Here is a 14,671-nt window from a genome sequence, read left to right on the forward strand (position 1 = left end):
CAGTTGAATTGCTGTACCAGCAAGCCCTGGACAGCCCTTTGACCAACAGGTAGAGGTACTTGATATGTTCACCCTCCAGACGCCTGTTTTTATTGTTTTGATTTTTATTATTTGTCTTAACTCGCTACAGATACAAGAAGTTCCTGACCTATCTACGGGTTCTTTACAATCGACGTAAGAGTTGGGCTCTCAGCTATAGGAGAGACTTGACTACACGTGGCAACCAAACAAACAACTATGTGGAGGCTGCAATGCGTGTTTTGAAAGACAAAATACTCCAAAGAACAAAAGCATTCAACCTCCCTCAATTATTCAACCTTTTCATCACCCGACTAGAGATGTACTATGAGGCACGTGTGACAGACGTTGCACTTGGCCATTGGGAGGCTTTCCAGCGGTCAAGATTCCTTACTACAGCAAGTAACATTAAAGGGTCTGATATTTCTCATAATTTTAAAATAGGAATCATTATAAAATTGTCAGATCTTTTTGTAAATATGTCTGTATGTCATGTCTTCATGTCACTGTTAGGTTGGAGAGAGTTTGAGGTGAAATCCTCCACATCAGGAGACACCTACACCGTGGACATGGAGTTGGAACTATGCACATGTCCAGTTGGCCATAGTGGGGCACCATGCAAACACCAGGCAGCAGTGGTGCAAAATTACAGCATCACCTCCATCAACTTTCTTCCCACAACAGCTGAAATGAAGGCTGAGCTGCTGAAAATAACAAAAGGTAATTATTTCTTTGCAGAATCACTTGTCACACATGGGCTGACACTTGTATTCAAATATCTAAAGAAGGTATTTAAAGACAATGTCCGGTTCATCTTCTTCACAGACTCAGTTTCTCTTGACTTCCTGAGCCCTTTAGGCAAGATATGTCCAAGCCAAGCACATTAACACCAGGTAAGAAAGCTTAAGGCAAGTGGGACATAGAACCATCATTATACATGCTTAATTCTAAACAAAACAACTAGTCAGCAGTTTGACATTAGTATACACTTTTTATAGGCATGCCTCCAAGACAAGAAACCTGCAATACTGATGGTCAGTATATGGAAGTAAAATAATGTCAAATGTTTTTGAAATAAAAAGCCTGTTGAATTGCACTACTTGAAAAAAATAGGCATTGCATTAACCATGCTTGCATTTTAATGCATTGTATTTTTAGGGCTTGCATTTTTATGGGCTGAAATTCAGCATGGTTGAATATTTAAGCTTTGAATATTTCAATTAAAAACATTTCAAACACCTTTTCATTATTAAAAATTCAATAATCCATATTCACCTTTCATATTTCACTTCCAAAATATTCAAACTGTTTAAAAATACAACCAATAATATTCAACAGGCAATTTTCGGTCCATTTTATTTCGCTTTGCAAATTCGCTTCCACAAATTCAGTGGTTCAAATTCGACAGTAAATTCAACATTGACGTCCAGGAACTGCAGGAAAAGCAATAGATTACCGAGCATACTCTCCATCTGCTGTTAGTCGACCTCACCATCAGATGGTGCAAAAGCGCGTGTTGTAGACGAAGACCAGCAAAATTAGAGCAAGTCATTCATTCATAAAACTCATTTACAGCAATGTAAGTGTATTTGTGATTATTATGACGGCTGTTTTATGTTAAATTCAGTGCCTTCACGGTTACTTTTCCTGTGTAGCCTACATGCATCTTTCTCTACCGTGAACGAGATTATAATGTTATTCCCCAATGCGGATCCAGATCCAATGTTACATTTTTGAGGTTGACATATATTTCTCTTGGTTGTTTAGTTGCCTTAACTTTATATTGTGGCGATGTGCTGCATGCAGGCTATTAGGGTTTCCCTCAATACTTCAGGATTCCCCTGCTGGACATACAACGCTTAACGTAGATTAATGGACTACAGTGATGTAAAAGACCAAACTCGCAGGCAAGCAGATGGACTCAGAATAACGCGCAAAGCTGAGCGTTTCCCAGTGATAGACTGGCATAAAGCTGGCTTGATGTTGGACATTCGCACATTTAGGGACCGTCTCTAAAGTGTATACGACTTTGGTATACACGTTTCTAACTCCGATAGCATTTGAATAGAACGACTTACAGTCATAAAACCAACTGTAAAGTGTTCATGTAGTGTCAGGCATAATGCGCACCCTTTGGATTTTTGATATTTATTCAAATAAATTTAAGTTTGCTATTGAAGTTAGAAACATGTATGCAGATGTTGTATGCAACTTTAGAGACGGTCCCTAAATGTGCGAATGTCCAATGTCAAGCCAATTTTACATTTAGGCTAGTCATTTAGCAGACGCTTTTATCCAAAGCGATTTACAGTTAAATTAACAATAGGACAACAATATGCAAGTGCTATGACAGTTTAAGCTAATGCAATACACGTAGGCATACTATAGTATATCAGTATATGTATATCACCAGTAGGCTTATATGTATATCGCCAGTATATCACGAAACGCTCAGCATGAAACTTTGCGCGTCAAGTTCATATTCTGAGTCCATGCTTGCCTGTAGCCTATATAGTAGCCTACAGCCTACTTCCCCAATAAGGTGCAAGATTGATCTTTCATATCACTGTATTAGTACATTAAGCTACGTTAAGCGTTTTGTCCCAACTGAAGGGGAATCCTTGAGTATGAGGTATTGAGGGAAACCGATTATAATCCTGTTCATGGTAGAGAAAGCTGATGACATGTAGAATACACAGGGAAAGTAACAATGAGGTTATTGAATGAAACATAAACACACAGCTTTTGTGTGTTTATCATCTTTTCCGCACATACTGACACAGATAATCATTTCCATTTTATGAATGAATGTCTTCGTCAACAACAAGCGCTTTTGCACCATCTGATGGTGAGGTTGACTAACAGCAGATGGAGAGTATGCTCGGTAATCTATTGCTTTTCCTGCAGTTCCTGGACGTGAATGTTGAATTTACTGTCGAATTTGAACCACTGAATTTGTGGAAGCGAATTTTGCAAAGCGAAATAAAATGGCCCGAAAATTGCCTGTTGAATATTATTGGTTGTATTTTTAAACAGTTTGAATATTTTGGAAGTGAAATATGAAAGGTGAATATGGATTATTGAATTTTTAATAATGAAAAGGTGTTTGAAATGTTTTTAATTGAAATATTCACAGCTTAAATATTCAACCATGTTGAATTTCAGCCCATAAAAATGCAAGCCTTAAAAATACAATGCATTAAAATGCAAGCATGGTTAATGCAATGCCTATTTTTTTTCCAAGTAGTGCAATTCAACAGGCTTTTTATTTCAAAAACATTTGACATTATTTTACTTCCATATCAGTACAATTTCATTGCTCAAGATGATGGTCAGTATAAAGGGAGGGTTGGTGCTTTTTTGTTTTTCAATGTATTCTTTTTTTCTTGTTTCTAATGGTGACATAATGAACAGAATATCTCTTGCAATATTTATATTAATTTTGTATGTATATGTAATGAACAGTAGACATACATCAGCTGGACCGGTCTTCCCCCAGCTCATCTACTCTAGAGACCTCAAACTCCAATCAACCCTGTATGCACAGTAACTCAGAGGGAGGCGAGTTCATGAAGCTTAGAAGAGGAACAGTTCAACCAAAAATGAAAATGCTCCCATAATTCAATCCTAGATGTAGCTGTCTTCTTTCAGCTGAACACAATTGGAGTTATCCTGAATACGTTTCCATTAAATATGACACGTAATAATGAATAGCAAGTGCTTTTATATGTAACTAACATTCCGAAACTGTATTTGAAACTAATTAATAAGGATAAATAAATAAGTAATGATACAAAAAAACATAAGAAATAACATGTATTGATTATGACTGATTTTATTTGACATACACACCACAGACCGAGGGTGCAATACAGGTACAGTGTAATTAATAGTGTTTCAAAATGTTAATTAGTATATAAGTTAAAAGTATTATTTAGTATTTATCAATGCTGTGCCATGAATTCTTGTTAACAATAGCAACTGCACATAAAACTAATTTCTTGCATCCTTCTAAAGTTTACTTTTTTTAGCTATTGTGAATTGTATGTAATGTTGCTTTTTATGTACCCATAAAAGGCAAGCATATGTGTAATAAAAATATTATGTATATACACTTTTCTCATTGTTAAGCTCTTTTTTTTTTGTTTAAAAAAATAAATTATGTATAATATTATGTAAAATAAAATTTTTATATAATATATATAATATACATTATATAACGTTATATAATGTTAATGTTATATATGTTATATATATATTGTACATTTTGTGTAACTTATTTCGCATACACACTTCCCTTTTGTATTTTGGATTTCAGCGATGTGAGGCCAATCAGCGCTTTGATAGAGTTGACCAATGAAATCAAGCCATAGACGCGAGTCATCGCTGCGGGGCGTGGTTTTCCGTTAAGGGGCGTGGTTTGCGCTTAACCGGTTTGGGGGAAAAAATCATGCGCAAACGGCTGGTACGTCACTTCGCACCGTGACGTCACTTCTTACCATGGATCCAGAACGAGCTGTATTTAGAGCTTGATTAAATAAATGGTTCGTTTATAATGGGGAGGACGTCTTAAGCTATGAAACTTGCAGGACGTTTTAATGGTACAAAGACCTCTTATATACCAAAAGATCAAGGCAAATTTGGTTTCTCATGTCATGACCCCTTTAAACTGCGAAAGCGCGCAAACTGTTCACCTCAGAAGACTCGACACCACTGACTCACCGCGAGTCGAAATCAACGTTAGATTATCAAAAACTCGCCAAATACTGTGTAAAACAGCAAGACATCAATAAAACATTATCAAACAAAAATAAAAAACGTTTACAGGCGTAGACAGACAGCAGTCCGTTCAATCTCAGTCATGAAATATATTAGACATTTAAAAGCTTTAAAGAGAAATTTAAAGCCCAAAAAGCAATCACAAAATTTTAATGGCTTAAATGTAACTAAACTTATGAAATTTTTTATTTTTGATGCAAGAAAAATAAGTAGACAGAAAAATTAACGATGAAAGTTAGCTTGTAAAATACAAAGTGTAAACAAATGTGACAGATCTCTCTACAAAAAAAAAAGACCAGTTTGAAACTGTAAAAAAAAACTGTATTTTTTCCTTCATAAAAGTATTAACAAACTACGATAAAAATGCATCATAAAAAATGGACATAACATTTAACTCATAATAAAGTATAATGATATTTATTTATACCACGAAGCAAAATTATATACAAGAATGAAACGTCTAGATGATGTTTTTTGATCTGAATCTCACAGTAGAAACTGCTGGTCTTGAAGATTAACTTTATTCACTGTGACAAATTTAGATGATGTTTTTGTCCTTGTCGCTCGTTGTGGCTGGTTAGAACAGATTTTGAAGAGATGTTATTGCTTGATGGTGTTATTGTGTCACGTTTGGTGAGGATGCGGCATTAGACCTGAAAGTGCTGGATCTGAAGATGATCTACTTTCTGTGATTGTATTTATTGTGGCTGAGTAGAGAAGATATCTGAGTGAAGCTCTTCCCACATGGAGTGCAGTGATACGGTTTCTCTCCAGTGTGGATCCTCTCGTGTGTTTTCAGAACTCCTGACCGACGGAATCTCTTGTCGCAGTGTGAACACTTGTAAGGTTTCTCTCCAGTGTGGATCATCTGGTGCCTTTTTAAATCTTCAGCTCTAAAAAAACTCTTCCCACACTCAAAGCACTTATGATCTTTTTCACCAGTATGTGTTTTCTGATGAAGTCTTAAATTCTGCACACGTGAAAATCTTTTTCCACACAAAGAACAGGGATGTGGTCTCTCCTGTGAATGAACGAACATGTGGTTATTCAGGCCTGTAGCCCTCGAAAATCTTCTGCCACATTGATCACATTCGTACGGTTTCTCTCCAGTGTGGATGTTCATGTGTTCCTGAAGGTCTGATGATTGTCTAAAACCCTTCCCACACTGATCACATATGAACGGTTTCTCTCCAGTGTGGACCCTTGTGTGAATCTCAAGACTTTGTTTGTATTTAAAACTCTTTCCACACACAGAACATAAATGTGGTTTCTCCTGTGAATGAACTCTCAGGTGGCTCTTTAGGGATGAAGCACACAAAAATGTTTTGCCACATTGATCACATTCGTACAGTTTCTCACCAGTGTGGATGTTCATGTGTTCCTGAAGGGTTTCTTGTCGTGTGAAACTACTCAGACACTGATGGCAGATGAAATATTTCTTGTCTCTTATTTTTAAAGAAATAATTTCAGTCTGTGAGGGAGTTTCTTCTTCAGTTTTGACATGTTGTTTCTCTCCAATCTCCTCATTTTCCTCCATCAGGCCTGAAATGAAAATAAAAATCATAATTTTAGAGCATTTTTATTAATTGATACCACAAATGAGGTATATTGAAGGCTTATGGGAATATTCTATCATTTATTTGTGAACTGATGTGAGCATTAGGAAAATAATAATTCCATTAAAAAACATGGGAAGCGGCAGCGCGTTTCATTCATATGTTGACATTATTGTTTGTATTTGCACTGTAAACTTTGGGAATTACAGTTATTCTGTGGTAATTTTGGGTTTCGGTGGTAAAAAAAGAAAACGTTTGAGTTCAGACAGCCAGAATATACCCTTAAATATGATAAATCATCTCTATTTAAAAGATTATGATATTACATATCACATCTGACACAAACTACAACAATATAACACCCATTTTTAGAGTTTGGTCTTTCAGATTCATTAACATTACATAACTGATTATGTTCATCATTACAATTATTAGCACATTAAAGACCAAGATAGCAATAACCCAGCAAACACAGAACGTTGGCACAACGTACCCAACCTTCTAACAACGTTTTATCAACATGGCCATGGTTTCTATCCCCATGAAATGTCCTCACAGATCACAACTTACAAAAGTTTAAGATTATACATTCAATAACACTACATTATCACTCTCCAAATGAAACATAGGACAAAATCGTAATGATTTCAACATTTTCCTCAGATGTTCGTTTCGTGCTGACCTAAATCAGTCTACAGACGCCAGAAAAGACGCACATTTAGCGCTTTATCCAATGAAAACAGTTCAGAAATAACCCTGTAAATGTTGCTGAAACAAACTGTGTAAAGTGTATTTTATGGGTGTGTAGATACGCGAAATATCTGAACTGCAGAACTCACCTCAGAAGACACAACAAACGCGCCGAACGTGGAAGGACACTAGTTATGACGTCAGCGCGGCGATGCCAAATAAACGCGCCAAATATTGTAAACTATTTATACAAAATAACATGTATAACATACACGAAAATAACGCTTAAAGTTCATGTAAACAATAATTTAATCTCAGTCATGTGTAGGTTGAAAAATAACTTATTAGACAGTTCTAGGATTTAAGGTTTTATCATTATATTTAAAACATGAAAAGACCAATAGCAATCATAATAGTTAATGGCTTTCAGTCAGTTATTTTACAATAATGAATTGATCATTTCTTAACACAAGTAGAATCAACAGACAATAAAACATTCAAAAAAAAAGTTGGAGTGTCCAACTTTTGGAGCTATAGGCATTGTAAAATTAAGAGTCATTATGAAAATACAAATATTATTTTTGTAGTATAAAAATAATGAGCTTAATGTAAACATTTACAAATGATGTTTAAAAAAATGTTTTAGTTATTGATTAAACTATTAATGAAGTCTGTATTCCTCCATGAGGCGCTCAACATAATAACTGTAATAAAACATGGAGAGACTCTTGAACCTAAAAGTGAGAAAACTTTATTGATAAAATCAAGCAAAATAGCAAATGTACAGGCGTCCAACAATCAAAGAACACAATCTCTTACACCAGTATTTTCTGATATACAGATATAAAAACGCTTTGATGTCATTTGCTCAGCTTCTTTCCAGAGTGGATTTTCATGTGAACCTTGAGACTGTTTGCGTGTGAAACTCTTCCCGCACTGATCACATGAGTGCGGTTTCTCTCCAGTGTGGATCCTCATGTGCAGTTTTAAATGTTCAGCTCTAATAAAAGTCTTCTCACATTCAAAGCACATATGATTTCTTACACCAGTGTGTATTTTCTGATGAACTTTTAAATCCTACAGACGTGAAAAACTCTTTCCACACAAAGAACATGAATGTGGTTTCTCCTGTGAATGAACTGTCATGTGGCTCTTCAGGCCTGAAGCCCACAAAAATGTTTTACCACATTGATCACATTCATGCAGTTTCTCTCCAGTGTGGATGATCATGTGAGACTTAAGGTTTCCTTTATGTGTAAAACTCTTCCCACACTGATCACATGTGAACGGTTTCTCTCCAGTGTGGATCCTCATGTGATCCTTGAGACTCTGTTTGCGTGTGAAACTCTTTCCACACTGATGGCAAGTGAAACATTTCTTGTCTCTTCTTTTCAGTAAAGAAATACTTTCAGTCTGTGAGCGAGTTTTAGCTCCAGTTTTGACATGATGATGTTTCTCCTCCTCTTCACTCTCCTCATTCTCCAGCATCACGTCTGAAATTAAAGTAAGAAAGTTACATTTTAATAAATCCTTAAAATGTGCAATGTAGACAATGGCTACATGAAAATAATCTCAATCCAATGTAATGTTGACTGCATTACATTAACCCAATTACTAAAGTTAAAACAAAAATAATAATAAAAAAGTTTATCAGAAACTATAAATGAGATTTTGATTAATTTATGCTAAAAATCTGCCATTCTCAATATTGTTTAATTTTGGTGTTTTTAAAGTTTATTGCTAAAATAATAAATAGATAGATGAAAAATAAATATGTAAAATATAAGACCTTAAGATCATATTCAGTTTGTTCTCCTGATGTTGACAATTAATATGAATGTTTATCAAATCTTGTTTCACTGACCATTTGATCAAAACAAGAAAATGAAAGACATTTGAATTTCAGTCCCTAATTTGTACCCTGCACATAGAGAGCGTCCGCAATATTATTTATCGATTAAACTGTTTCTTTTCTGTTTCCATAAATCTGATGAACTGCTTTATAACTTTAATGTTCTTCAGCCTCATTAAAGGCACAATATGTAAGATTTTTTTATTAAAATATCCAAAAACCACCAAAACAGTGTTGTATATTTTGTTGACTTTAATTAACATTATCCATAAATGGGACAGGGGACAATACTTAACAAATGCATTCACAGCCCCACTATGTTATTGAACTTTAATTCATAAAGTAATACATCCTTTCCATTCAACTTTTGGCCCACAACAATATCAATATATCAACTAGTGTTGTCAAAAGACCCGGTACTTCGGTACCAAGTCGGTACTAATTTTTTTTTAAACGTCACGGTACCAGGTTTTCTCAAACCCGGTACTTGATGCGCGTGCATGCCCGAAGCGCGTGCAGTTGCGTCCTCTTCATAAAAGCGCTGATGGCGATCGGCGGTGCTGCTGCTGATGTGGTGCTGATGTTTTTGCGCGTGCAGATACGTTATTTCAAATGGCGCGCGGCAAGCGCGCTCATAATAGAAGCGGCGCGCTCGCTTTTCCATGCGCGTTCATGGATGCATAGCAACGACAGACGCCACGGGAGTACAAACGCTTGTGCGAACTGCGCTCTCCATGACGACGAGGAAGTGTGACATAGGCCTATTAATTGATTTCTAGCCCTTGCATTAGCTTTACTACTAGATATATTTATGGAGATGAGAAATAAAAAGCCGTCATTAATATCAGTCCGTCAGAAAAGCAGTTCTAGTCTTATTCTTGGCTGGATAACTCTTAGCAGGTTTAAAAAGCCCTTTTAAAGTTAAATATGAATACAGTTTTGGATTAAATAAAAGTATAGTCAAGTCAAATATATCTCCCGTATAGTTTGGTAATGCTACAATAAGATACCATTCATTAACATCACTTGGTAATGCTACAATAAGATACCATTCATTAACATCACTTAATGCGTTATCTAACATAACACATTGAGTGAACAATATATTTTTACAACATTAATTAATGTTTGTGAATGTTATTTAATACAAACACTTGATTGGTCATGTTTGTTCACTTCATTCATTGTGCATTAAATAATGTTAACAGAAATAATGTTAACTTTTGATTTTAAAAATGTATTTTTAAATTAACCCCTAAAGGAGAATAATTGCGACAGTATATAACTATTGTTTTTTTGTTAGGTCATTTTATCTAATGTTATCTAACAAATGGAATCTTATTGTAAAGTGTTTTTAATACTACAGTTTCCATCTTTGTAACTGTGATATACACTTTAATATAATTATGTAAATTTAATCTAAATTAAGCTTTGGTACCGAAATTGGTACCGAGAACCGTGGATTTTCACTGGTATCGGTACCGAATACTGAAATTTTGGTACTGTGACAACACTACCTAACACAGGGAAGTTGGCCAAGTATTTTTTTACTCAGCTCCTTTACTGAACACCATTACATAATTGAAGACTGTATACTGTTGTTGGATGGATGGATCAAATTAAAATGCTTTTTAATGTATCTGGCAGAGTTGACAGATTAAGTTAATAAGTGAATAAATGTACATTTTTAGAAAGAAAGAAAAATAATATATTCAGAAAAACCTGTTCCCTTACATGGCTCATTAGCTGAGACCATTACAAATATATCAGTTTATAATTAATATATTATTAAATATTAAAAACTAACTTCTAAAATATGTTTTGTCCCTTACCTCAAGAAACAGTGATTACTATTATTTCTCAAATGATACAGAAAAATAGCAGTTATATAAAGTCAGTCATACACTAATGACACCCATCTTCATCAAACATTTAGTTATATTTCCTAATAACCCCGTTCATGGCAACAAGGCAGTTCGCTAACATCTTACCGTTTTGTATGTTAAACAGATTTCTTCTTTCTTTAGTGTACACGAATAGCGACGAACACGATGGAAACTTTAAACTGCGAAAGCGCGCGAACTGTTCACCTCAGAAGACTCGACACCACTGACTGACTGAAGGAGCGCGCGCTGGTGATGTCGTCATCACCGCGAGTCGAAATCAACGTTAGATTATCAAAAACTCGCCAAATACTGTATAAAACAGCAAGACATCAATAAAACATATTAACAAAAATAAAAAACGGTTACAGACGTAGACAGACAGCAGTCCGTTCAATCTCAGTCATGAAATATATCAGACATTTAAAGCTTTATCGAGAAATTTAAAGCCCAAAGCAATCACGATATTTTAATGGCTTAAATGTAACTAAATTTTTTTTATTATTATTCTTGATGCCAGAAGAATAGACAGAAAAAATAACAATGAAAGTTAGCTTGTAAAATACAACGTGTAAACAAATGTGACATATCTACAAAAAAAAAAACAAGAACAGTTTGAAACTTATATTTTTATAAGTATAAACAAATTACAATAAAAATGCATCATAAAAAATTGACATAACATTTAACTCATAATAAAGTACAATATTTATTTATACCATGAAGCAAAATTATATACAAGAATGAAACGTCTAGATGATGTTCTTTGATCTGAATCTCACAGTAGAAACTGCTGGTCTTGAAGATTAACTTTATTCACTGTGACAAATTTAGATGATGTTTTTATCCTGTCGCTCGTTGTGGCTGGTTAGGACAGATTTTGAAGAGATGTTATTGCTTGACGGTATTATTGTGTCACGTTCGGTGAGGATGCGGCATTAGACCTGAAAGTGCTGGATCTGAAGATGATCTACTTGCTGTGATTGTATTTATTGTGGCTGAGTAGATTAGATATCTGAGTGAAGCTCTTCCCACATGGAGTGCAGTGATACGGTTTCTCTCCAGTGTGGATCCTCTCGTGCGTTTTCAGAACTCCTGACCGACGGAATCTCTTGTCGCAGTGTGAACACTTGTAAGGTTTCTCTCCAGTGTGGATCATCTGGTGCCGTTTTAAATCTTCAGCTCTAAAAAAACTCTTCCCACACTCAAAGCACTTATGAGCTTTTTCACCAGTATGTGTTTTCAGATGAAGTCTTAAATTCTGCAGACGTGAAAATCTTTTTCCACACAAAGAACAGGGATGTGGTCTCTCCTGTGAATGAACTAACATGTGGTTATTCAGGCCTGTAGCCCTCGAAAATCTTCTCCTACATTGATCACATTCGTACGGTTTCTCTCCAGTGTGGATGTTCATGTGTTCATGAAGGTTTGATGATTGTCTAAAACTCTTCCCACACTGATCACATTCGTACGGTTTCTCTCCAGTGTGGACCCTTGTGTGAATCTCAAGACTTAGTTTGTATTTAAAACTCTTTCCACACACAGAACATAAATATGGTTTTTCATGTGAATGAACTCTCAGGTGGCTCTTCAGGGATGAAGCACACAAAAATGTTTTGCCACATTGATCACATTCATGCAGTTTCTCACCAGTGTGGATGTTCATGTGTTTATTAAGGCTTACTTGTTGTGTGAAACTCTTCCCGCACTGATCACATATGAACGGTTTCTCTCCAGTGTGGATGTTCATGTGTTCCTGAAGGGTTTCTTGTCGTGTGAAACTACTCAGACACTCATGGCAGATGAAATATTTCCTGTCTCTTATTTTCAAACAAATACTTTCAGTCTGTGAGGGAGTTTCTTCTTCAGTTTTGACATGATGTTTCTTCTCTCCAATCTCCTCATTTTCCTCCATCAGGCCTGAAATGAAAATAAAAATCATAATTTTAATGCATTTTTATTAATTGATACCACAAATGAGGTATATTGAAGGCTTATGGGAATATTCTATAATTTATTTGTGAACTGATGTGAGCATTAGGAAAATAATAATTCCATTAAAAAATGTGGGAAGCGGCTGCGCGTTTCATTCATATGTTGACATTATTGTTTGTATTTGCACTGTAAACTTTGGGCATTATAGTTATTCTGTGGTAATTTTAGGTCTCTGTAGTAAAAAGAAAACGTTTAAGTTCAGACAGCCAGAATATACCCTTAAATATTATAAATCATCTCTATTTAAAAGATTATAATATTACATATCACATCTGACAAAAACATACAAACTACAACAATATAACACCCATTTTTAGAGTTTGGTCTTTCAGATTCCTTTCATTAACATTACATAACTGATTATGTCCATCATTAAAATTATTGCCACATTAAAGACCAAGATAGCAAAAACCCAGCAAACACAGAACAGTGGCACAACGTACCCAACCTTCTAACAATGTTTTATCAACATGGCCAAAAGGTTGCCAAAAATACGTATTACAGCGTTGTCACAATGTTGACATTAAACCACCGTTCAGGCCCATGGCTTAAGGTTGTGCTAATGGTGTCTTGACAACCACTGGACTACATATGTACTCGTCACTGCCCTGAAGCGCGAAAATCGGACTTTTACATTTCAACCGCCCGTTGGGCTCATGGTGTTGTCTCGTTCTTCATCAAGCAAGGATACGTGAGGATTGCGTTTTATTTACCTCAGCTAAATAAGATACGTAATTATTCAAACACAACCTACAACTTAATTTTATAATGTGACTAATGTAGCCTCGCTTGCACTGTTTAGTTTTTCATTTCATTTGTCTGCTTAGTCTCATTCATTTCTTTGCCCCTCTGGATTTGTGGATGTTTCCTGGACTGATTCCGTTTACCGAACAAACATTATCGTCCGGCTTTCGACTACTGTCTGCCATGTACAGAACCAGTTTTGTTCATTAAGTGTTCTGATCTTTGCTTTTTATGTTTTATTTATTATACTTAAAATACATTTTTTTTTTCCTTTTTTCACAAATGTATGACTTGTGGAAGTGCAATTTGATTACCATATATGCAGTTAGGTTTTAATAAAATTAATGTAACCTTCCGTAATTTTTACTCTTAGAAGTGTACACTTGCAGGTGTTGATTATAATTAGGCTAATTTACTGAAAGCCCCATAAATAATAAGGATACACAATATATATATTTTTTTAAACTATATAATTATGTCGCGCAACCACGTTGCTAACAGCCCTGTCGCGTCTTACAATTCTATTGTTATAATGTTGGGAGCACGTACACAGCGACGTTGCCACAGAAGAAATGCAACGTGCCACAACGTAAATGTGTTTGCAGGGAAATGTTTCTATCCCCATGAAATTTCCTCACAGATCAAAACTTACAAAAGTTTGAGAATATACATTCAATAACACTACATTATCACTCTCAAAATTAAACCTATTACGAAATCGTTCATGTTTGAATGATTTCAACATTTTCCTCAGATGTTCGTTTCGTGCTGAACTAAATCAGTCTACAGACGCCAGAAAAGACGCACATTTAGCGCTTTATCCGATGAAAACAGTTCAGAAATAACCCTGTAAATGTTGCTGAAACAAACTGTGTAAAGTGTAATTTATGGGCGTGTAAATACGCGAAATATCTGAACTGCAGAACTCACCTCAGAAGACACAACAAACGCGCCGAACGAGGAAGGACACTAGTGATGACGTCAGCGCGGTGATGCCAAATAAACGCGCTAAATATTGCAAACTATTTATACAAAATAACATTTATAACTTACACTAAAATAACGCTTAAATTTCATGTAAACAATAATTTAATCCCAGTCATGTGTAGGTTGAAAAATAATTTATTATACAGTTCAAGGATTTATTTAAAGGT

General features: G+C 35.3%; 1 protein-coding gene and 1 long non-coding RNA gene across 2 annotated transcripts; both read right to left on the reverse strand.

The window, feature by feature from the left end:
- Nucleotides 1-4,318: 4,318 nt before the first annotated feature.
- Nucleotides 4,319-7,250, reverse strand: LOC311085310. Its single transcript, XR_014606788.1, has 3 exons — nucleotides 7,193-7,250; nucleotides 6,157-6,339; nucleotides 4,319-5,818 (listed from the first exon to the last, which is right to left on the reverse strand). It is a non-coding gene; the product is annotated as an uncharacterized lncRNA (long non-coding RNA).
- A 3,647-nt stretch (nucleotides 7,251-10,897) lies between these two features.
- LOC311085302 (uncharacterized protein) lies at nucleotides 10,898-14,490 on the reverse strand. The gene is made up of 2 exons (XM_084117770.1): nucleotides 14,448-14,490; nucleotides 10,898-12,698 (listed from the first exon to the last, which is right to left on the reverse strand). Exon 2 carries the CDS (start codon nucleotides 12,691-12,693, stop codon nucleotides 11,749-11,751), a length of 945 nt encoding a protein of 314 aa, XP_083973896.1. The 5' UTR covers nucleotides 12,694-12,698; nucleotides 14,448-14,490; the 3' UTR covers nucleotides 10,898-11,748.
- Between the last annotated feature and the right edge of the window lie 181 nt (nucleotides 14,491-14,671).

This window comes from Abramis brama (genome assembly GCF_963993115.1).
Source record: "Abramis brama genome assembly, chromosome: 6".
Lineage (NCBI taxonomy): Eukaryota > Metazoa > Chordata > Actinopteri > Cypriniformes > Leuciscidae > Abramis > Abramis brama.

Coding starts and splice junctions, on each gene's coding strand:
- LOC311085302 (XM_084117770.1), bottom strand. CDS start 12,693: ATGGAGGAAAATGAGGAGATTGGAGAGAAGAAACATCATGTCAAAACT.